At 42.7% G+C, this 25097-nt stretch overlaps 1 protein-coding gene across 1 annotated transcript; it reads left to right on the plus strand.

Annotated features, from left to right (window-relative positions):
- Positions 1–1981: 1981 nt before the first annotated feature.
- Positions 1982–24647, plus strand: PPM1G (protein phosphatase, Mg2+/Mn2+ dependent 1G). The gene is made up of 10 exons (XM_084900429.1): positions 1982–2376; positions 18967–19036; positions 19526–19611; positions 20074–20206; positions 20872–21284; positions 21862–21999; positions 22346–22580; positions 22947–23076; positions 23627–23729; positions 24028–24647. Exons 1-10 carry the CDS (start codon positions 2257–2259, stop codon positions 24232–24234), a joined length of 1635 nt encoding a protein of 544 aa, XP_084756555.1. The 5' UTR covers positions 1982–2256; the 3' UTR covers positions 24235–24647.
- Positions 24648–25097: the final 450 nt, after the last annotated feature.

The raw sequence follows: 25097 nt of genomic DNA on the forward strand, positions 1-25097 counted from the left end.
CCCACCAAGTACCTCATTTTTTCCTACAGTCATGTTTTCTTTTCCTCCTTTTTCCTTGTCTATTTTTCTTCCACTTTGTTTCAGGCAATTGCCCATTTTTGTGTGAACATAATTGCATAATTTAATGTTATTCCTCTCATTTACTACAGTATGTGTTTATGAATACTTAATACATGGCTGTATTTTGGTTGAATAATAATACAACAATGCAAACTTCAAACTTTATATTCAGCTCCTCTTATCCTTAAAGCAATCTGGAAAAGTAGATAGTGTTTTATAGATGGGGAACTGAACCCGAGAGAGAATAAGTAACTTGTGAAAGACCTCATAGGTAATATATGTCAAAACTCATGCTTTTTTCATTCTTAGAAAAAAAAACACCTGGTATTCTCTTTACACTGCCTTCGTCAGAGATCTCATGTAAGTCACTACAGGCCTAATTAACATCTTCCTCTACCCTCATAGTCTAACTTCAATCCAGTGTTTTCAATGTTTGTATATCCAGTTGTCACCTTAAACTGAACCCCCCTTTTTCTCCCCAAACTAGCACCCTCCCACCAACACTCCATTTTCAGTTAATGGCTCCACCCATTTTTGTCATATTCAGGGTCAAAACCTTACTGTTCATACATTCAATAAATATTTAAACACTGTTGAGCACATAAAAGGAATGTGCTCGGGGTGCTGAGGTATACAAGTTTGATGGTATTTCTGCCCTCATAAAGGCTTATTGTCTGCCAGGAAAGACCAGTGGAGACCCAGACTAGAGTAGGGAGATTGGAGACTTCCTGGAGGAAGTGATGCTACAGGTGGGTGAGGAGGTTTGCTCTGTGGCTAAAAGCACAGAAAGAGAAAGCAGGGCTTCTGAGGAACCCAGAGAGACATGGCTGAAGGCCTGCGTTGCAGTGGAATTGCGAAGTGGAAGAGATGCTAGAATTTGGTTCCAGCATGAAGGGTCTGGTAAACTGTGTGAAGGAATTTGGAGGTCTCTGAAGAGGCAGGAGGGAGCCATTCGTTTTCTGTTTCAAAAGAAGCAAACTGCTCATGGTTTGGAGAAATTTTTCCCTTTCCCTGAATCCAACCTATTGCTAAATCCTGTCGATTTCTTATGGTCTAATTTGTTCCTTCATCTTTATTCCCACTGCCACCACCCTGGTCCCAGCCCTTATCACCTCGGGCTTAGATGAAAGTCTCTTCACCAGTTATTCTCCAAGACTTTCTGTCCCCGACCTACACTGCACGGAGAGACTAAGAGCCCTGAAACGCTATACCCGGTGACAATGAAGTCCAAGTCACGCGTCTTGGCACCTGCAGGCTACCACCTCCAGCCTATCTAATATCACTCCTTAAAATCACTTTCTAACGAGGCTGGCCAGCTTCCTCAAACATCTTTCCAAGTACAGTTTACTGTCTTTCCCGATCCCTGAGACCTCCTCCCATCATCCCCCCACCCCCACCCCTGGCATAACGCTCTCCCAGGCATCCCGAGGGCGCCAGCCCCAGCGCGTGCTCCTCTCCTCGGGTTTCTTCTCTCCCAGCACAAAATGTGCCGGCCGTTTCTGCACCGTATTAACTCGCTGCATGTCGTAGATGAGGTCTTTATTTCCTTTGGTCAGAAAAGCCTCTCTCACACGCTACTCACACAAACCTCCTAAAAGCCCGGCCAGGTGCTTCCTGCGCTCAGGACTAAACGGAACCGAGTCCGGCGAGGTTAGCGGGTCTGAGGGCGCAGCGGGGAGAAAGGGGCCGTCACACTGCAGGGCGGACTGGGAGCACCGGGCCCCGCAGAAACGAGCGCCAGAGAAACACGAGAAAGGCCAGGTGGGAGAGCCAAGAAGAGGGACAGCGAGGACCAGGAACGCGTGACGTCCCTCCCTACCCCGCCCCTCCCCTCTCCGGGGATCGCGGCCGTTGGTGGGCGTGGCCGCGCCAGTCTCGCGGGAGCGGCGGTTGGGCGGGCCGTTGTCCTCGAGGGCGGGGCGAGTTGCTAAGGAAATGACTGTCGGCTGCGCCGCCGCGCCGCGCCGGCCGGGCGGGGTCTGGAGCGGCACCGTTTCCGCTTCCGCTCCCTCTCCCCGGCAGTCCCGTTACCGCCTCCTGGCCGGCCTCGCGCCTTTCACCGGCACCTTGCGTCGCTGCTGCGCCGCCGGCCGCTCCTGCCACGCGCGCCCCAGGGGGGCTCCCGGCTCCGGCGCGGCACGGGTCGCGCGCGCTCCGTTCGCCTGCCCCTGAGGCCACCGGCCCGCCGCCGCCGCCATGGGCGCCTACCTTTCCCAGCCCAACACGGTGAAGTGCTCCGGGGACGGGGCCGGCGCGCCGCGCCTGCCGCTGCCCTACGGCTTCTCCGCCATGCAGGGCTGGCGAGTCTCCATGGAGGTGAGGCCGGAGGGGCCCAGGGACTGGTGGCTGGAGGGCGGGAACTCGATGGAGAAAAAAAGGGGGGGCGGGAATGGGGTCGTCCCCGGGGACGGGTCAGAGTCGAGAGCCTGCCTGGCTCCCCGGTGGCAGTTCTGGGGGGTCGGCATCGAGAGCGGGAGGGAGCTGCCGATGCTGGGGGGGCCGTGCTCGGCGGCCAGGGCTCTGCCATGTGGAGGGAGGCACCTTCCGACGCTGACCGCCCTCTCCCCGAGCCTTCGCGCCTTCCTCTGGTGCCAGCACGGCTCTCCGGGCTTGTAAACGGTGTGAGGGTTAGCGTGGGAGTGGAGAGGAAAGGAGCGGCCATTCATTTACTTTTGCGAGGAAGAGGCAAATAGATGTGAATGACTGCACTTAATTTCAAAAAATATATATATTTTGGTGTTAAATATATGAGAGCCCTTTTTGGGCGAAGAGTTTGACAGGGAAAGGAAGCCCCGGCAAATACTCTGTTTCGAGTTCTTAACCGCATGTTAATTTCAGAGGCTCGACCTGACCTCCAAGAATTGTCTGTGTTCTCTTCAAGGCCTTTGGAAAACTTGAATTATGTCAATCAGTAGTATTCCTTTTTAAACAGTATGCTTGATTTTTTTTTTTTTTTCCCATTTGGGGTTTTTCAAAACTTAATTGTCATTTGCCTGTGTTTATAGTCTCCTTGGTTTTCAGTAATTTCGTTAATATTTTTTGTTTTGTTTTGTTTTAACCTACAGAGAACTGACATTCTTTTCTAGAAAACTTTACTCTGGGCAAAAGGGGAAAAGTCTGGATGAAAAAAGTATACTATTGGGTAAAATGGATTTGAAACTGCAAAAGAGAGCAGAGAAAACGAGGAAAGGAAGGGAGAAAGGCCTGTGTAAGATGTGTCTTTGTTGAGGAGTATTGTGAGATCTAGGCAGAAGGATTAGGGAAATTCTCTTAATTATGTCTGGGTTTGAGGGTTTATCCACTTCCTAGGTGGGCTTCAGGTAACAGCCAGCTACCGTTCCCTTGGGAATTTCTTCAAATCCCTCGCTCCTCCCTGTGGTTAGCTCTGGAATGACAGTATAAACTTCAAGGTTTGTTCTCAGACTCGGATATACGTACAGTTGCCTTGAATCAGTTCTATCATTAGGTATAAATTTCAAGAATGGAGGGGATCCTATAGTTCATCTCATCTAGTTGGGCTCCCGCCTTTTTCAGCTCAGAAGTTGAGGGCCAGAAAGTTTACAACACTTGTGCCTTGGTGGAAAGAATCTGTAGGATGAATTTTTTCAAGATAATGGATGTTTATCATCTGAAGTATAATGTTTATATTTCACTTGTGGTGCAGAGTATTGAGCTTACAGAGTGCTTGGTAAATGTAATTGTCTGTTAGAAATACCTGGATATAGTTTCAAAAGGAAAATATTTACATAATGGGGTTTGGGCTAGTTGGCAGTTTGGAGGTTCCATTTCTGTGACTTTTTCTGTTAATATTTTAAGATTTGAGGTGACTGTCTCATCTCACAGTAAGACTTTTCCTCCAGGTTTCTCATTCCATATTTTCCAGTTTACTCTCTGCTATGGTTTTTCCATTTCTTAGTACTATTCTCGTTTTCTTTATTAATTGGGTATTCAGTTTTCCAAGTCATTTGCTCAGTGATTCTGTGCTGTTTGCTTCCTCTCTGCAGGACGTTTTCCTTTAATTTTGGTTTCTCTGTTAATTAGAAAATGACTTTTTTTCATCTGGGGCTGTTTGGTTTGTAGGAGATCTCATTAGACTTATTACTTAGATCTTAATCTCCCTTTTGAGAGGTAACTACTTTGGGTATTTTAAATCCTCCCAGGTAAACTGTTTCTGTATTTACCTTTTTTGAATATTTAAGTATAGCTAATCAGTCTGGCTGGAGTGGCTCAGTGGTTGAGGGTACACCTATGAACCAGGAGGTCATAGTTTTATTCCTGGTCAGGGCACATGCTGGGTTGCAGGCTCGATTCCGGGTATGGGGCGTGGAGGAGGCAGCCAATCAATGATTCTCTCTTTCTCTCTGAAGTCAATAAAAATATAAAAAAAATAAAATAATGAATATAGCTAACCAAATCATCTTCAGGTCCTGTTTGGGATCCTCTTCTGCTTCCTTGATACTTTCCCTTTGGCTTGGTTTTTCTTTCTTTCCAAAGTACAACATAATTTATTTGGTATGGCAAGAAAATAACTATTCATTTAGCTGCTTGAGTGAATTTTTTCATCAAGTATACTCCTGTTCCTCTTAACCTTTGAGTCTTAATTCCATCAGTTAAGTCTATTGACCTTATTTGCTTGGTTCTAATGATTCCATTGAGGTAAGTTTATCATGCCAGTATGCATTTCAAAGGTTGCTAAAATCCCAACTCATAGATTTAGCCTTAAGAGAATACTATTTTGCCCATTCTCTTAAGGGAAGGATGACAACTATTAATTGTTGGCATTTTACACTTTCTGCCTCTCTAGCTCCTCTTTCTATGGCACCAGGGTACTTTGAGGAGGGGTAATCAAAAATACCACAGTTGATGTTCTCTTTCTTCTTCACGGTTTGGAGGGACCCTTAAGCTGTTTGAGAAATGTATTTGGGGGTTAAGAGGTAAGTAGTAAAAGGGTGCCTGAGAAATATATGTGGAAATCTCTGAGTTTTGGTGGAGATTTCCGAGAAGTGCAATCTGAAATGAATTATTTTAAAAAAATACTTTTTATTTATTTCAGAGAGGAAGGGAGAAGGAAAGAGAGATAGGAACATCAATGATGAAAGAATCACTGATCTGGTGCCTGCAGCACCCCCTCCCTCCCCCCGGACTGAGCTCTCAACCCAGGCATGTGCCATTGACTAGAATCAAACCTAGGACCCTTCAGAGTCTGTAGGCTGATGCTCTATCCACTGAGCCAAACCTGCTAGAGCTGAAATGAAGTCTTAAAGGGACTTGTGGTTTTTGGTTGTGAGCTTCTCTGAAAGTGATAAAATGTTTTCAATGGGGAGGTAAGATTAAAAAAAAAGTTTCTCTAAATTATATTTGCCCTTTTTAAAAGGGAGTATAATTTTGAATACACTGGTTCACTGCTAAGTTATTAATGGTCATAGAGGGTTATCTAGAATTGAATGTAGACAGGGTTGAATAGAAAATTCTTAAGATATCTGAATGACAGTTTCAATTATTATATTAATGGGCAAAATATAAAAATAAGCTACCTTAAGCATGTTGTGAGGTCCCACTTGAGAGAGGGCATCTGAGGCTGAAGAGCTTTTATGTCTGATCCTTAGATTAGTGTCTCATCTCTAGCTTAAAGCCCTTTTTTACTTACTGAACCAGGTCAGAATTCCATTGTCTGCGATGCAGTTAAGCAATTCTTTTTTTTTTTTTTTTAAGAAAATTTTTTTATTTTATTTTTATTTATTTATTTATTTTTTTATTTTTTTAAATATTTTTTATTGATTTTTCACAGAGAGGAAGAGAGAGGGATAGAGAGTTAGAAACATCGATGAGAGAGAATCATCGATCAGCTGCCTCTTGCACACCCCCTACTGGGGATGTGCCCGCAACCAAGGTACATGCCCTTGACCGCAATTGAACCTGGGACCTTTCAGTCCGCAGGCCGACGCTCTATCCACTGAGCCAAACCGGTTCCGGCTAAGCAATTCTTATAAAGGGCATTTTTTTCATAAATTTTTTCTATTATTTTTTATTATAAGTTCTTTATAAGTTCTCAAGTACAGATTGACTCAGGTACAATCAGAACTTATACCTCAAGATTTTAAGAATATTTTACATTAATTATTTCTATTGCTCAATCTCCTAGCAGTTGTTACTACTGCTTCTCAGCTCCTGATCTTCTGTTGGGTTATCATTTTGGAATTATCCTTGAGAGGTAAGGACTTGAACTTGTTATATATATATTTTTTTATATATATTTTATTGATTTTTTTTTTTACAGAGAGGAAGGGAGAGAGAGAGCTAGAAACGTCGATGAGAGAGAAACATGGACCGCTGCCTCTTGCACACCCCCTACTGGGGATGTGCCCGCAACCAAGGTACATGCCCTTGACCGGAATCGAACCCTGGACCTTTCAGTCCGCAGACCGACGCTCTACCACTGAGCCAAACCGGTTTCGGCAGGACTGAATTTGAGTGTAGAAATTTAACAGATTTGATCAAAAGCTCTACTCATATTAGGCTGCTATTAAAATTACATTTTCAGGGCATATGCCGGGTTTGTGGACTCTATCCTCAGGTGGGAGAGTGCAGTAGGCAGCCGAATGATTCTCATTCATGTTTCCCTCTCCCTCTCTCTGAAATCAATAAAAACACTTTAAAAAGTCTAACTTTGAAACATAACTTACATACCATATATATCATTTAAAGTGCACTTTTCAGTGATTATTTAGAGTTCTTTAGCAATTACCACTGTCAATTTTTCTTTGTTGTTAATCCTCATCCAAGGATATTTTTATTTTTATTTTTCTCAAAGTATATTTTATTGATTTTTTACAGAAAGGAAGAGAGAGGGACAGAGAGTTAGAAACATCAATGAGAGAATTATCGGTCAGCTGCCTCTTGCACACCCCCTACTGGGGATGTGCCTGCAACCAAGGTACATTCCCCTGACCGGAATCGAACCTGGGACCTCTCAGTCTGCAGGCCGACGCTCTGTCCACTGAGCCAAACCGGTCTTGGCTCTTTTTCCTTTTAAAAAATATATTTTATTTATTTTACAGAAAGGAAGGGAGAAGGAAAGAGAGAAACATCAATGAGGGAGAAACATCGGTCAGGTGCCTCCCACATGTCCCTCACTGGGCACGAGCCTACAAATAAGGTACATGCTCTTGATCAGAACTGAACTCAGGACCTACAGATGTTCTGTCCACAGAGCCAAACCGGTTAGGGCCCGAGGATATTTTTCTATTGATTTTTAGAGAGAGTGGAGGGAAGGAGAGAGAAAGATAGGTGTGAGAGAGAGACATCTAACTGGTTATCTCCTACATGTGTCTGACCAGTGCCAGGGATTGAGCCTATAACTGAGGTACATGTATTGAACCTGGGATCCCTCAGTACGAGGGCTAAACTCTATCCACTGAGCCAAACTAGCTAAGACACCACTATCGATTTTTGAATATTTTCATAACCTCCAAAAGAAACTTTATAACATTACCAAGTCACTCTAAGTATCCTATATAATAAAACCCTAATATGCAAATTGACCAACTGGCAGAACAACTGGTCACTATTACACACATTGACCACCAAGGAGCAGGTGTAGGAGCTGTCCCCTGGTGGTCAGTGCGCTCCCATGGGGAGAGTGTAGCTCAGCCAGAAGCTGGGCTCATGGCTGGTGAGTGCAGCATTGATGGCGGGAGCCTACCCCCCAAGTGCATGGATTTTGTGCACCGCAGCCTCTAGTTTTATGTAATGGGATTATAAATATGTCACTTTTTATCTGGTTTCTTTTACTAAACATTGTTAAAGGTTATCTATGTTGTATCATTAATCTGTCAGTATTTCATATCTTTTTATGGCTGAACACAATATTCAGTTTTATCATTTTGTTTATTCATTAGTTGATGGATGTTTAGATTTCTATATTTTGGCTTTTATGGATAATGGTGCTCTGAAAATTAATGTACAAGATTTTGTGTGGAAAAAAAGTTTTTATTTCTCTGAGTGATCATATAATAACTCCCTGTGTAACATTTTGCTGGATCATATAATAACTCCCTGTGTAACATTTTGAGGAACTGCCTAACTGTTTAAGGTTGTAACATTTTACATTTCTACCACCAGTGTCTGAGGGTGTCAGTTTTTCTACATCCTCCCTTCACTTGTTATTATCTGTCTTTTTTATTATGGTGTATGTGAAATGGCATCTCATTATTGTTTTGATTGTATTTCCCTGGTGGCTAAGGCTGTTTAATCATCTCTTCTTGTGCTCATTGGCCATTTTATATATCTTTGGAGAAATATCTTTTGAGATCCTTTGTCCATTTTTAATTGGTTTGTCTTTTTTGTCTTTTTATTGAGATTAAGAGTTCTTTTTAGCCGAAACTGGTTTGGCTCAATGGATAGAGCCTCAGCCTGAGGACTGAAAGGTCCCAGGTTGGATTCCGATCAAGGGCATGTACCTTGGTTGCAGGCACGTCTCCAGTGGGGGGCGTGCAGGAGGCAGCTGATCGATATTTCTCTCTCATGGATGTTTCTGACTCTCTCCCTCTCTTCCTCTCTGTAAAAAATCAATAAAATATATATATATTTTTAAAAGAGTTCTTTTTATAATCTGGATACAAGTTCCTCATCAGGTAGGATTTGCAAGTTTTTTCTCCTTTTCTGCATTTTTTCTTTCTTGTTGGTGTCCTTTGAAACACAAAAGTTTTAAATTTTGAAGTCCAGTTTATTGAGAGTTTTATAGTTTTAGCTCTTACATTTACATCCGAGATTCATTTTGAGTTATTTTTTATGTATAGTGTAAGGAAGGGATCCACCTTCATTACTTTGGCATGTGGATATCTTCTCGGTTTCCCCGAAAATAAGACAGTGTCTTATATTAATTTTTGCTCCCAAAGATGCGCTAGGTTTTATTTTCAGGGGATGTCTTATTTTTCCATGAAGAAGAATACGATACACATTTATTGTTAAATGAAAATAAAGGAAATTTATTACCTGTATACGGTACCAGACAAACTGTGAATCCTACAGTATCAAGAATTTACTCATTTATTCAATGACAATCATGTCATCATCTTCTGGAACATCATCATAACAATCCAATTCCTGAATTTCCTGGTGAATTTCTTGTGACTCCATTTCTTTCAGAATCAGTGGACCAAATCTTTCATGTTTAGTCTTATTTTCGGGGGGATGCCTTACATTTCACTCAGAAGGAAACATGTAAATAGGTCTTATTTTCGGAGGATGTCTTATTTTCGGGGAAACATGGTATAATAGTTGTTTCAGCACCATTTTTTTTTTTAAATATATATTTTATTGATTTTCCACAGAGAAGAAGGGAGAGGGATAGAAAGTTAGAAACATCGATGAGAGAGAAACACTGACCAGCTGCCACCTTCACACCCCCACTGGGGATGTGCCCGCAACCAAGGTACATGCCCCTGACCGGAATTGAACCCGGGACCCTTTAGTCCAAAGGCTGATGCTCTATCCACTGAGCCAAACCGTTTTCGGCCTCAGCACCATTTGTTAAAAAGCCTATTCTTTTTCCTCATTGAATTATCTTGGCATTATTGTTAGAGATCAGTTGACCATAAATATGAGGGTTTATTTATGGATTCTTAATGATATTCCATTGATCTACATACCTATTGCTATGCCAGTACCACATTGTCTTGGTTGCTATAGCTTTGTGGTAAGTTTTTAAATCAGGAAGTGTTATCTCCCAACTTTGTTCTTTTACTTTTAGGATCATCTTGTTAATTTCTGTACAACAGGCATCTGGGATTTAATAGATCAACTGAGGAGCATTACTACTTTAACATTATTAAGTCTGTAGTTTGCTGTGGTATCTGTAGGTTTTGGTATCAGGATAATACTACTGGTCTCATAGGATTAGTTGAGAAACGTTACCTCCTCTTCTATATTTTGTTTTTGTTTCTTTTCCTTTAATACATTTTTATTGATTTTAGAGAGAGAAACATAAATGATGAGAGGGAATCATTGATTGACTGCCTCCTGCATGCCCTACACTAGGGGTAGAGCCTGCAACCAGGCATGTGCCCTGACCAGATAGAACTGCAACCTCCTGGTTCATAGGTTGGTGTCCAACCAGTGAGCACCAACTGTATTTTGAAAGGCTATCAAGAATTGGTATTAACCCCTTTGAAAAGCACTCGTTGGGCCTTTTACTAATGACCCACTGAGCCGTCAAGAAAGGGCAAAGTAAAAACGCCACTTTTGGGTGAAGCAGCAGCATGTTGTGTTGTTTTGCTTCAATCGGTGGTGTGACAAGGTGAAAAAAAAGAAAGAATTGGTATTAATTATTTTTTTAAAAAAATATTTTTTTATTGGTTTCAGAGAGGAAGGGAGAGGGAGAGGGAGAGAGAGACAGAAACATTAGTGATGAGAGAGAATCATCAACTGGCTGCATCCTACATGTCCCCCACTGGGAATCAAGTCCACAGTCCAGGCATGTACGCTGACAGGAATCAAACTGTGACCTCCTGGTTCCTTGGTCAGTGCTCAACCACTGAACCACAAGCTGGGCTAATTCTTTAGCTATTTGGTAGAATTTACCAATGAAGTCATCTGAGATTGGGCTTTTCTTTGTGGGAAGTTTTTTTCCCCTTTTGTCTTTGTTGTTGTTTGTTTTTTAAAATATTTATATTTATATTTTTATTGTGGTAAAATACACATAACATAAAATTGACCATCTTACTCATTTTTAAATGTACAATTGGTATGCAGTGTTAAGTACTTTTACATTGTTGTACAACTAATCTCCTGAACTCTTCATTTTGCAAATTTGAAACTAAACCCATTAAATAACGCCTCATCCTCCTCTCTCTCAAGTCTCTGGCAACCACCTTTCTTCTTTTCTTTCTATGAATTTTGACGGTTCTAAGTGGATGGGAAGAGAATTACATGTTGGTATTATTATCTGACTTTTAAATCACCGGTATATGCATGTGCTATAGGCCCGGTGCGTGAAATTTGTGCATGGGGTGGGGGATGTCCCTCAGCCCAGCCTGCACCCTCTCCAATCTGGGACCCCTCGAAGGATGTCCGATTGCCCCCAAAGGGGTCCCAGATTGGAGAGGGTGCAGGGATGCACATCCTTCGGACATCCCTCTCACAATCCAGGACTGCTGGCTCCCAACTGCTTTTGCCTGCCAGCCTGATCACCCCTAACCACTCCCCTGCTAGCCTGTTTGCCCCCAACTGCCCTTCCCTGCAGGCCTGGTCGCCCCCAACTTCCCTCCTCTGCCGGCCCGGTCACCTGTAACTGCCCTCCCCTGCAGGCTTGATTGCCCCCAATTGCCCTACCTTGCAGGCCTGGTCCCTCCTAACTGCCCTTCCCTGATGGCCTGATTGCCCATAACTACCCTCCCCTGCTGGCCTTGTGGCCATTTTGTGTCCACATGGGGTCAGTCATCTTTGACCACATGGGGAAACCATCATGTGTGTTAGAGTGATGGTCAATTTGCATATTATTCTTTTATTAGGTAGGATAGAGGCCTGGTGCATGGATGGGGGCCAGGTGGTTTGCCCTGAAGGGTGTCCCAGATCAGGGTGGGGGGTTCCCTTGGGGCAATGGGCGGCCTGGGTGAGGGTCCTGTGGTGGTTTGTAGGCCGGCCATGCGGCGCCCCCCCCCCCCCCCCCCCCAAGCGGAGGCCCTGGTATCTGGGATTTATTTGCCTTTTACAATTGAAACTTTGTAGCCTTAGGTGGAGGCCTGGGTGGGCCAGGGCAGGCTTCCAAAGACAGATTTGTCTTTTTGTATCTGGCTTACATCACTTAGCACAATGTCTTCAAGGTTCATCCATATTGTAGCATTTGTCAAAATTTCCTTCTTTAAGTCTGAATAATATTCTATTGAATATATATACCACATTTTGTTTATCTATCTGTTGATGGACACTTGGGTTGTTTGTACCTTTTTCGACTATTGTAAATAGAGCTGCTATAAACATGGGGTGTACAAATTATCTTTTCTAGACCCTAGTGGAAAGTCCAAGATTAAGGTATATGATAAGGGCCCACTTCCTGGTTCATAGATGGCTGTCTTATAGCTGTGTCCTCCATAAGCAAAGGGAGCTCTCTGGCATTTCTTTTATAATCTCATTCATGAGGAGTCTTCCCTCATGACCACTCCAAGGGCCCACCTCCAGATATATTACAATCTAGTTAGGACCTAGGACTCCCCCCTTCCCACCCCCGGAATGTTGGATAACAATACCAGATAGTATATGCTGAGTGCCAAAATTATTGGTAGAGGCAATAAATATTAAATGTTTAGAGGGGGAAGTGATCATAGAATATTAGTGTGACTGAGAAAGATCTCTCAGAGGTGAGACTAATTGGACCTTAAGGAAAGAGTGTAACAGGCAAATGAGATGGAGAAAAGTGGAAGAAAAAAAAGTATTAGAAGAAGGGGTAGGAGGAAAGGCTCTGAGACAAGCATGCTTACTATGCTGGGCTGGGGTAGTATCAACTAGTGCCAAGATTGTCTTTTGGGGAATAGTTATGAGAGGTAAGAGATTAGGTTATCGAGATGGGTAGGAATGGTGTTGAGTGCTTTAAATTTCCAGTAAGTTGTAGGGAATCAATCTTCTATTCAGTAGAATCTGAAGTTTGTAGCAATAAAATGTTATATTAGGAAGATTAATTTGGCAGCCGGATGTATGTGGTAGGTTGGATTATAGGGGGCAGAGAGTAGAGATAGGAGAGGAGTTATATTAAGAGTAAAGTAATTTAGCTATCATCAACAAATCATACAAGTGCTGGCGAAGATGTGGAGAAAAAAGAATCCTCCTGCATTGCTGGTAGGAATGCAGACTGGTGCAGCCATTGTGGAGAACAGTATGGAGTTTCCTCAAAAAGTTAAAAATGGAACTCCTATTTGACCCAGTGATCCCACTTCTAGGACTAGATCCCAAGAAACTAGAAACACAAGTCAGAAAAGATATATGCACCCCTATGTTAATAGCAGCACAATTTACAATAGCTAAGATTTGGAAACAACCTAAGTGCCCATCAGCAGATGAGTGGATTAAAAAACTGGTACATGTACACAATGGAATACTACACCACTGTAAAAAGAAGGAACTTTTACCATTTGCAACAGCATGATGGGACTGGAGAGCATTATGCTAAGTGAAATAAGCCAGGCGAGAAAGATAAATATCACATTATCTCACTCATATGTGGGATATAATGATCAACATAATTTGATGAACAAGAATAGATCCAGAGCTCTATTTGGCTTAGTGGATGGAGCATTTGCCTGTGGACTGAAGGGCCCTGGGTTCAATTCCGGCCAAGGGCATATGCCTGGGTTGTTGGCTCAATCCCCCAGTGGGGGCATGCAGGAGGCAGCCAATTAATGATTCTCATCATTGATGTTTCTATCTCCTCTCCCTTACTCTCTGAAATCAATAAAAGTATATAAAAAATGGATTGAAGTTACTAAGAAAAAGAAAAAAAAAAAAAAAAGGAATAGATCCAGAGACAAATGGTAGGGGAGAGAGAAGGCTTAGAGAGCAACCAAAGGACTTGTAGTATGCATGCATATTAGCATAACATGGATCCAGACACTTGGGCGGTGGGGGCTTGCCTGGGGTGGGAATGGCTGAGGGGGGGTCAATGGAGGGAGGGAAGGAGACATATGTAAAACTTTGGACAATAAATAAAGAAGAGAGGGAAGTAATTTAGGAACAGAGTTACTAAGGAAAACTCAGCAGGACTTAGTGATGGAAAGTGGAAGACAACCAGGAAGTCAAGGAGGACTTGTATTAGGTGTTGTCTGGGAGAGTTCATTTTTCATTTATGTGTAGGGGAAGCTCCAGATTTTTTGGAGTCTTACATAATTCCGGTTTACATATGTTAAGTTTGTGGTGGAGAAGGGACATCTAATATTAACAGGAATTTGGAAGTATAGAACTACAGTTCTTTATAGAACCCAAGAGCACTTTCAAGAAAGCTGATGTGGTTTGTACTACTTACAAACAATGGCTGGCATGAATGAAAACTGCAAAACAACTCTTTGGATTGCTATTAAGGTTATTGTCTGCTCTGTGAAGTAAAATGTTGGAGGAGACAAGTTTGAAGATTAGGAGTTTAAGATGAATGTTGATATAGAAAGATGATAAATACTGTTTTAGAGGCAAAAGCGAAGGAGAGATTAGATATAGCTGGAGAAGTTTTGAGATAGAATGGGGAAGATGTGATTAATATATTTAAGAGTCAATGGAGAATATAGAAAAAAAAGATAAATGAAAGTAGTGATCACAATCAACATAATTTCATGACATCTTCTGACTATAATACCTAGTGCCTCTGATTCAAGGGTAAAGAAAGCAGTTGGTCAGGTTATACAAGGTTGGATGAGGGTTTCTAGCTTGCTAAGAGACAGTGTTGAAATACCTAGCTCTGGCTCAGAAAGGGACAGAGAGAAATAAAGGCAAGAGTAAGGAGAGAGGGGCTGTGATCAAAGGTGTAAAGGTGAAAATTGAAGTGCTTAGAAAAGGTGTAACAGTTCTAAATGATAATATAGATTCAAGCCGCCCGGGAAGTAGAGGAGAAGGTAATGCGGAGTAGTTCTAGGAACTGAGATCTCAAGCCCTAAGATGAATCTTTATGGTGTGCATTCCTTTTTGAGAATAAAAAGAAGAAAAATGTGAGCCAGGTGCTAAATAATTCCAGTTTATAGTCTTGTGATGATATGGGCAAGATAGATAATATTTCATTTTATAAATGATGAAAGTAAAGTAAGAGATAGTTGGCCAGAGATCATGTAGTATATATGGTAGCATGGCTACTTAAGGCCAATTCATAGAGTTTGTGGTTGTTTTTTTTTGTGTGTGTGTTTTTTTGGTGGTGGGGGGGGTCATTTTATTACAAATGGAACAATATGGCTTATTGTACAAAAATTGAAAATGTAGAAAATAATTATTATCCAAAGCATGCTCTTCCTAAGTTTGATATATCATCTTCCAGACTGTCAGCATATACATACAAGTACTTTCCCCTATTTTTATTACTTAATATATTGTGAACTCATTTCCACATTAACTCATATTCATCATTTCTGCATGCCCCCAGTGGAGATTGAGCCCAAAACTTGGGCATGTGCCCTTGGCCTGAATCAAACCCAGGACCCTTCAGTCCGCAGGCCGATCCTCTATCCACTGAGCCAAACCAGCTAGGGCCGTAAAAAGATATTTTCTTAATTTTAATGTTCCTGTCTTTTATTGCTTTTGAGGTAAAATATTTTTTCATATGTTCACTGAGGCTAGATCTACTTCATGATCACATGTTCTTGTGAGGAACAGATGAAGAAGTAAAATAGATGGTATATAGAGGTGTGGGTTTAAAAGACATGGTACAGCTGTGATCTGGAGTGGCATTACTAGACAAAGACCAGTTGATTCTCTTGTTCCCACTGGGGAAGAGGGGACAGGAAGAATGCTCCTCCTTCCCCTACCGAAAATTGAAATTAGTTGGTCTAGTTCCTCAAATTTTAGTGATGCATTAAAAAAAATTTACTTTTGAAAAAGCTTAACATTTCTGTGATTCATTCTCATTTTCATCTCTCTGTACCCTCACATCCTCTTTTTTTTTTAAAATATATTTTATTGATTTTTCACAGAGAGGAAGAGAGAGGGATAGAGAGTTAGAAACATCGATGAGAGAGAATCATCGATCAGCTGCCTCCTGCACACCCCCCACTGGGGATGTGCCCGCAACCAATGTACATGCCCCTGACCGGAATCGAACCCGGGACCCTTCAGTCCGCAGGCCGACGCTCTATCCACTGAGCCAAACCGGTCCCGGCTACCCTCACATCCTCTTATAATTAACTGCTTTTATTAGTTTTCTATGTATCTTATAGTATTACACTATGGAAAGACATATTTTTATGCCTCTTCCTCCTCCTCTTTTTTTTTTTTTTTTTTTAATCTTTATTGTTAAAAGTATGACCTGTCCGCCGAAACCGGTTTGGCTCAGTGGTAGAGCGTCGGTCTGCGGACTGAAGGGTCCCAGGTTCGATTCCGGTCAGGGGCATGTACATTGGTTGCGGGCACATGCCCTGTAGGGGGTGTGCAAGAGGCAGCTGGTCGATGTTTCTCTCTCATCGACGTTTCTAGCTCTCTATCTCTCTCCCTTCCTCTCTGTAAGAAATCAATAAAATATATTAATAAATAAAAAAAAGTATGACATGTCCCCTTTCCCCCCGACCATCGACCTCCTCTGGCCCACCTTCATCTCACCACCCCACTGTCTGCGTCTATGGATTATCCTATGATTCCTCTTAGACAGAAAGCAGCTTACTAAACATGTTGCTCTGCAGTTTTCTTTATTTAACAAAATATCTTGGAGACCCTTCATGGATTTTTTGATTATTTATTTGTTTGTTTGTTTGTTTGTTTATTTTAAGGAACGCCAGTATTTACTGAAATGATTTCAACTTAATGTTAGTTAAACGTGTACAAATATAGAACTGGGTATGAGTTCCATGCCAACAAATCACACTACAAAATCAGCATAATTAAATCAATGTTAATATGGCACAATCAATTTTGCTGAAGCTAATTCGACTCAGTGTGACTTAGGTAGTGACTGCTGAGGTATAGTGTCTAATGCCTATACCAGGGGTCGGCAACCTTTAAGACATAAAGAGCCACTTGGACCTGTTTTTGAAGGGAAAAAAAAAACCTGGGAGCCGCAAAACCATTGCGACATTTAAAACAAATATAACACTGCATATATTGTTTCTTACCTTAATGCTATATACCGGATCGTGCAGAAAAAGGATTTTTTCACTTAACAAAAAGCCGCATGCGGCTCCGGAGCCGCAGGTTGCCGACACCTGGCCTATACTATACCATGTCCCGTGCTGATTCAATTCTCCTACTGTTTTTCTGTAATGCAAACCACTCCTCCTTACTTTATTGTACTTATTCTTTTAAAAATATATATATTTTTATTGACTTCAGAGAGGTAGAGATAGATAGAAACATCAGTGATAAGAGACAATCATTGATTGGCTGCCTCCTGCATGCCCCCTACTGGGGATGAAGCCCACAATCTGGGCATGTGCCCTGACCGGGAATTGAACTGTGACCTGGTTCATAGGTCAATGCTCAACCACTGAGCCATATCACTACCATCTTTCCATATGAGTCATACATCATTCTATATGGTTTACTTATTGTGTTTCTTCCTTACTAAAAAACAGGCAATGAGGTACTGAAAATGGTGGTGAGAAGAGAGGAAGGCACAGAGGGAAGGGAGAGACCATTACGGCTTTTGGTAGAGTGTTTAGAAGAGGGAGAAGGTGACCTTTGGTCTATGGCGCTCTCTAGATCCTGGGGATGAGGCTAAGGAGCATTTGGTGGTGACCATAGATAGGCCATCAAGGACCATCCATAGCAGCCCATTAGCTGCTGGAGACAGAGATATACAGAACTAGGTATTTTTCAATGCTCTCCTTCCCTATTCTAAAATACCTTTATTTTCTAGACTTGTATAATGAAGGCATAGTCTTATTTCAAGGGTAACTTAAGAACTACTGCACCCAGATTTTCTAAATGAAATAAATTAGAAATTTTTAATTAGTACAATTGATAATTTTAAGTTGTTGATGCCTGAAAGAGGAATGAGAACTATTAACTTACAGAAGGATAATCAAAATATAAAATTGTGTATTAAAACCTTGTTTGTAGAAAGCACCTGAAACAAAGGTTGGGTTGTTTTTCAAGATGGGGCAGAGTAAACTGTGTATACTTTTACCTAGGTCAGACAGTCTTGGTTGAACTATGGCTTAACATGGAATATTAGTTTGGGTGGCAGAGTTTTGTTATTAGAAGAAGTTGATTAAGCCCAGCTTTCCAACTGAAACGTTGGTATGGCAGGACTATTATAAACTTTTCAAGTGTGCTATGCAGTCAGAGTTGAATAATATATCAATTTTGGCTGAGGGCAGAAGATGGGAAGGCTGATTATATGGGGCATTGTAAGTTCCAGGTAACACGTACTAAACATAGCATGGTTTAATAGCATTATTTGTTAGGAAGATATCCTTTTTTTTTTTTTTTTTTTTTTTTTTTAATACGTTCTTTTAAAATTGATTCTAGGGAGAGAGATATAGAAACATCAGTGATCAGGATCATTGATTGGCTGCCCATTGGGGACTGAGCCTGCAACCCAGGCATGGGCCATGACTGGGAATCCGAACAGTGACCTGGTTCATGCATGGGCTCAACCATATCTGCACCGGAGGGCAGGAAGATATTCTTTTGTAAATATATCCTCTGCCTAGCCTGAGGATAACTTTTTGAATGAGTTAAACTTTGAAGGAAGAAGGTGTTTACATAGTGTTTTGGCGGGTAGGGCAGAGTGTAAATGTATATAGTTCTGCAACTTTCTAGTGCTTTCAATCAGGCTGTCGTAGGATTCTTTTAGAAACTTTCTAGGTTGGTAATGCTTTCTGACCTCATTGTACTATTTTTCCTAGCATTTTCTTCCTTGAAGTTCACTGGTTCATGGAATGGATCTGGAAGTGACTTAAAGATTAAAAGATTCTTTATTCTGGTTCTTCCCATAGTTGCCACAAATCCAAAAAGGTTAGGTCTAGAGTTCCAACAGCTAAGCATTCTACCATCTGGACGACTGTTAACTCCTAGGCTTGAGGCTGCTAGACTGCAGAGGTAGTGACCTGATTCATCTCGCTTCTTCCTTCCTTTCATTTTTCATTTCGTCTTCCGTTCTTATTTCTAGGTCCTGTAAGTCAGTTAGGGTAGAGTTAGTAAGATTAAAGTGTGAACATGATTCTCATGACTTGAGAAAGAATATCCTTTGGCCTTGAGAAATGCTAATTATTCTCTTCTTTTTCCTAGGATGCTCACAATTGTATTCCTGAGCTGGACAGTGAGACTGCTATGTTTTCTGTCTATGATGGACACGGAGGTAACTTTAACAGTTCATATTGATAACATTCTAACACTTTTAACTCCAGACTTTATAGAGCAAGAACAGGTCTTTTGTTCTTTCACTTTCCAAAGTTCTGGTTCGCCTGTATCAATTCCTGCCTCATGCTGTTTTTCTTTTCTGCCATTCTTCCATCCTAATAGGATATTGTATTGGTTCATAATCTCACCAGGCCTTGTTTTAATCCAGAAAAGAAACTTCTTACATTAGTTTTTTCCCCCCTTCACTGAAAAATAAGTATGCAAGTGAAAAAACAACAAGGGATATATCAATATATTCCTAAGAGAGGTGATCGTGAAGTCCATTTTCTGAGTCAGAACTTCTCAAACGTCTTTCAAATAGGTTTGAGTTGTGCTAAGATAATTCATCTCCTCAACGCTTGGAGTTTATTCCAGTATAATATATAGATACTATATTACTTTCTATGTGTGGGAAGCAGTGCGCTGGGTGACCTTACCTTTCTTCTAGGGGAGGAAGTTGCCTTGTATTGTGCCAAATATCTTCCTGATATCATCAAAGATCAGAAGGCTTACAAAGAAGGCAAGCTACAGAAGGTCTGTCTTCCCACAATGTTTATTCTCCCCTTCTACAGGCTTTTCCCCGTTTTCTGATCCTTGGCTTTTCCTTTCTCATTGCCACCTAACTTCTTCTTAAAGAATTCATTGCCTGAAACGAGCTTATTCCGTGCTCGCTCTGGCAGTACATATACTAAAATTGGAATGATACAGAGAAGTATAGGATGGCCCCTGCAAAAGGATGACACGTAAATTTGTAAAGTGTTCCATATTTAAAAATAAAATAAAATAAGCTTATTCCCATTTGAGCCTTTTTAGAGCTGCCCTATCATTCCCAGGTCTCTGAACTATTTTTCACTTATATATGAGTGTCTCCTAGTTTGGTGGATCACATTCTTATTTGCATCCCATCCTTGTGACTAGGATTCAATCTAGACAATTTATTTTATACCTGCTGTACTTTTTCCTACACTTTCCTCATACTGTTTTGCTTATATGTAGGCTTTGGAAGATGCCTTCTTGGCTATTGATGCCAAACTGACCACTGAGGAAGTCATTAAGGAGCTGGCACAGATTGCAGGACGACCCACTGAGGATGAAGATGAAAAAGAAAAAGTAGCTGATGAAGATGATGGTAAGTATGGCATCTCATGTTTGAGAGGAAATCAGCATTTTAAAATACTATTATTTAGTATATGTTATTTCTGTATCAATTCTGAGAGAGGATGACTTCCTAGGCACTTAGAGAGTCCTCAAATTAAAGAACCCTATGTTCTCCTGCATTGCATGTGATTATGAAAAGGAGAAATAGAATTAACCTTTGTTGAGTGCCTAGTGTCTTAATTATAAGCATTTTTATGTGCATTATTTTTTGTCATTGTGAAGGGGTCTTTCTGGTTCCTGCTAATATTTATGTGACCTTCTTTCAAGAACAGAGCTGTCATTAGCCCCAGCAGCCAATCATTAAGCCTTGGCCATAGGCCTAGACTGGCACTGTGGGCTTCCTGGGTCCTCAGCCAGAATAGGGTTTCCAACTTACTAATAAAAAATGAGGTGATAAGAAAAATATAACTAGTGATCCTTTGACTAAGAAGGGGGTGAAAGACAAAGACCAACGGAAGGCTATGGAGGCAGATGTTATTTGAGAAGGAAGCAAAAGGGTGTTTTTCTGAGACTTGATAAGTGAGAGGACCCTTAAGAGTAGGGAGTGGTGGGGAAGTTGGAACTCAGGCTGCAAGGGCAGTGGATGTAGTAAGAGGAATCTGGCATGGGGGCGCTGATTTAGCCTCTTACCTGCAGTGGACAATGAGGAGGCTGCACTGCTGCATGAAGAGGCTACCATGACTATTGAAGAGCTGCTGACACGCTACGGGCAGAACTGTCACAAGGGTGCTCCCCACAGCAAATCTGGAGCTGGGACAGGCGAGGAACCAGGGTCCCAGGGCCTCAATGGGGAGGCAGGATCTGAGGACCCATCTAGGGAATCTTCTTCAGAGGAAAATGGTCCCACAGCCAAGGTCCACACAGGCCTTTCCTCCAACTCGGAACGTACAGAGGCAGGCCAAGGTGGTGAGCCTGGCATTCCCACTGGTGAGGCTGGGCCTTCCTGCTCTTCAGCCTCCGACAAGCTGCCTCGAGTTGCTAAGTCCAAGTTCTTTGAGGACAGTGAGGATGAGTCAGATGAGGCGGAGGAGGAAGAGGAAGACAGCGAGGTAAGGGCCTGTAGGGGCTGATAGATGGTGAACTTGCAGAGGGGCCTGTTTGGTTGCCATTCATAGCTGTTTGCCTCTTTTCTATTTTGACATCCCCAAAGACCCACTATATGCTAAGCTTTTCTTGAATTCATTATCTCCACCAACACAGGTACCATTAACCCTCTTATCTCTTTCCTTTGATGATTCACTAACTAATAGATTTAGTGTGGCCTTGAAAGAGTCTGTCTCCTAGAGAGAGAATAGGAAGATGATGGTTGTTACTTTGGATATTTGGGTATTTCCTTTTCTGGACAACTTACTTTCTGGTCATGTTGCCTACAAAGTGCTTTTGGCTGATTGCCTTGGCCTTCCCCAGGGCTTCCTGCTAAAGACTGGTGAGTCCAGTTCAGGATATCATTTATTCCAATGCTAGCCCTCTCCCTTCCCCCATATTTCTCACCGAGATCATATAGTTGCATCTTTTAGGGTTTTGAGGACCTGTGTTCGGCAGGGCCTCTTTGTTTTGAATAGGAGTTGGGGGAGTGGGACAGGAGGTCATTCCGGTCTCAGTTGCCTGGGATCATCCCTCTGGCAGGAATGCAGTGAGGAAGAGGATGGCTACAGCAGTGAAGAGGCAGAGAATGAAGAAGATGAGGATGACACCGAGGAGGCTGAAGAGGATGAGGAAGAAGAGGAGGAGATGATGGTCCCTGGGATGGAAGGCAAAGAGGAGGTCTGTGGGGAGGGGGACCAAGGGGTTTAGGAGAATCAAGAGGCAGTTGTGAAGCCCCTGATTTTGATTTTGGGAGAGGGAATCCCCTTGCTATTTTAGTTTTGAAGTCGTGGTCATGGGGGGATTATTTTCTGCAAAGGGAATGAGGTGTTTTGGGTAGAATTATCTTAGGAAACAGGGAGCATACCATAGTTCCTGGAAATAATAAAATTTGTGATCCTCCTTTTTGTTAAAGCTCTCTTAGTGGACCTAGTGAGATGAGGAAGCATAGGTGAATGGTCAGGGGAGCACTGATAAGAAGCTCGTGTTCAGAAGCTTCCATGATGCTTTCTTTCTCCTTCTTAAGCCTGGCTCTGACAGTGGTACAACAGCTGTAGTGGCTCTGATACGAGGGAAGCAGTTGATTGTAGCCAATGCAGGAGACTCTCGCTGTGTGGTGTCTGAGGCTGGCAAAGCTTTAGACATGTCCTATGACCACAAGCCGGAGGATGAAGTGGAGCTAGCACGCATCAAGAATGCTGGTGGCAAGGTTACCATGGATGGTCGAGTCAACGGGGGCCTCAACCTCTCCAGGGCCATTGGTAAGAACTAGGAGACAATATATGGAAAGACTTTTGGGGTCTTTTTCTCTGCTTTATACTATGTAGTAGCAAATTTTAATTTTCATAGCCCTTATACCTTTCCAAATACTTTTGTATCTACCACCTGTTAACTTTAAATGTCTCTATGAGATAAGTAATATGGGTATCATTTCTGGATGATGAAAAAAACAGGTTAGTGAATTACTTATGATTCAACCTAAAGTCAGGGTTGAAACTAGAAAGACTAGAACTCAGTTCTCCTATCCGTTAGATTATGGAAAGGAAGGAAATGAATGGCAAGGCTTCAAACACATGACTGTGGGAAGTACCCAAACTATTCGTTAACCAACTATTCCTTTACTTCAGGAGATCACTTCTATAAGAGAAACAAGAACTTGCCACCTGAGGAACAGATGATATCAGCCCTTCCTGACATCAAGATGTTGACTCTCACAGATGACCATGAATTCATGGTCATTGCCTGTGATGGCATCTGGTGAGCCTGGCAAAATGCCTTAAAATTCCTTTTTCTGTAATATTCTCGTGTAGTGCTCTGAGCTGCTTTGGCTTTATTTTTATATTATTTTAAAATATATATATTTCTATTGATTTTATTTACTAAATATATTTTTATTGATTTCAGAGAGAAAGGGAGAGATAGAAACATCAACGATGAGAGAGGATCATTGATTGGCTGCCTCTTGCATGCCCTCCTACTGGGGATTGAGACCACAACCCGGGCATGTGCCCTTGACTGGATTCGAACCTGGGACCCTTCAATTTGATGCTCTGTTGACAGAGCAGACAGGCTACAGCCTGCTTTGGCTTTATATCATCAATTGAATAGCTGCATTCAGCATATTTCCTCAAGCTGCTCTAGGATTAGAGTTTAGGCAGATGGCTTGCTATCAAGACCCCCAGGCCTGAGGCAGAGCTTGAGGACAGTCTCTGTGTTTACATTGGCCAACCTGTCACCTCTAACCATACGCCTCCACTCTGCTTTGGGTGGGACTAAAGAAGATTCTGACTATTGTTTCTGATCCCAGGAATGTGATGAGCAGCCAGGAAGTTATAGACTTTATTCAGTCAAAGATTAGCCAGCGTGATGAAAATGGGGAGCTTCGGTTATTGTCATCCATCGTGGAAGAGGTGAGTCCCAGGTTGGAAGAGAATGTCTGGGCTGCATAGCCAAGGTTTTCTCTAAGACCAGAGCATAGGAGTATCATTCATTAGTGACAGATGCCAAGCCCTGACTTAGAAAGTTTCACCTTCCTCATTTCCCTGACTTAACTTATGCCTCATGGACTAGCAAATGGGCTGTTTTGTAATACCTGTGATCCATTTCTCTCCTTCTGCCACCTTGTCTGGCACGGCCACCCCTCTAGTGTGACTTTAGGTTCCTGGAAAGGTGTTCAAACCTTAAAACTGTTACCCTTCCGTTTTGTAGCTGCTGGACCAGTGCCTGGCACCGGACACTTCTGGGGACGGAACAGGGTGTGACAACATGACCTGCATCATCATCTGCTTCAAGCCCCGAAGCACAGCAGAGGTTCAGCCGGAGAGCGGCAAGCGGAAACTGGAGGAGGCGCTTTCTACTGAGGAGGCGGAAGAGAATGGCAACAGTGACAATAAGAAGAAGGCCAAGCGGGACTAGTGGACTTGGTTGTCCAGACTCCTGCCCCTGAGACTGTTTTCTGAGCCCTCCGGACCTGAGACTGAGTTTTGTCTTTTTCCTTTAGCCTTAGCAGTGGTTGTGAGGTGTGCAGGGGGAACTGGGTGGCTTTACTCAGCCCATTCCAAAGAGGGCTCTCCCTCCACACAGCAGCCCGGGAGCCGCTGCTGCTCTCCCCAGCCGCCTCCTGCTCCTTGGGGCTCATCACTGGTTCTGTGCCTGTGCTCTGTTGTGTTGGAGGGAAGGACTGGAGGTTCTGGTTTTTACTCTGTGAACTTTATTTAAGGACATTCTTTTTTATTGGCGGCTCTATGGCCCCGGCCGCTTGCACCCACTCTCTGTTGTACACTTTCAATCAAACACTTTTTCAGACTAAAGGCCAAAACCTAATCGAACCGATAGTGTCCTTTTTTCTTTGCTGCTTTCCCATCCTGTCCTGGTCACTCAGGTTGCCTGGGCGCTTCAGACTTGACTATCAGTAGTAGCATCTACCTAGCCATTTTGGGGGGTGGGGTGGGGTGTGTGTGTGTGTCCCACGCGAGTGTGTGTCCCACGTGAGCCTGCATGTCCAGTAGAGGGGGGCCCAGGTATTTTAGTTCCATGAGTTACTGGCAGGCTTTGCTTGCATCGCTACTCATCCTCACCCCCCTGTGGAGTCAGGAATAATCTCCTCCTCCAGGGAGGGATCATGACTGCAGGCGGCCCATTGGAGGAAACCCGGCAGGGCTTCAGCCCTTGCCAGTCGTTTTCTAGCAGATCTCTGATTGGCTCCCTCCCTTCCTTTCGTCACAATCACTTCCTGGTCACGCTGCGAAAGCCCTGCTGTCTCTGCTTCCCACGGACGG

This window comes from Pipistrellus hanaki (assembly GCF_964339955.1).
Source record: "Pipistrellus hanaki genome assembly, chromosome: 12".
Lineage (NCBI taxonomy): Eukaryota > Metazoa > Chordata > Mammalia > Chiroptera > Vespertilionidae > Pipistrellus > Pipistrellus hanaki.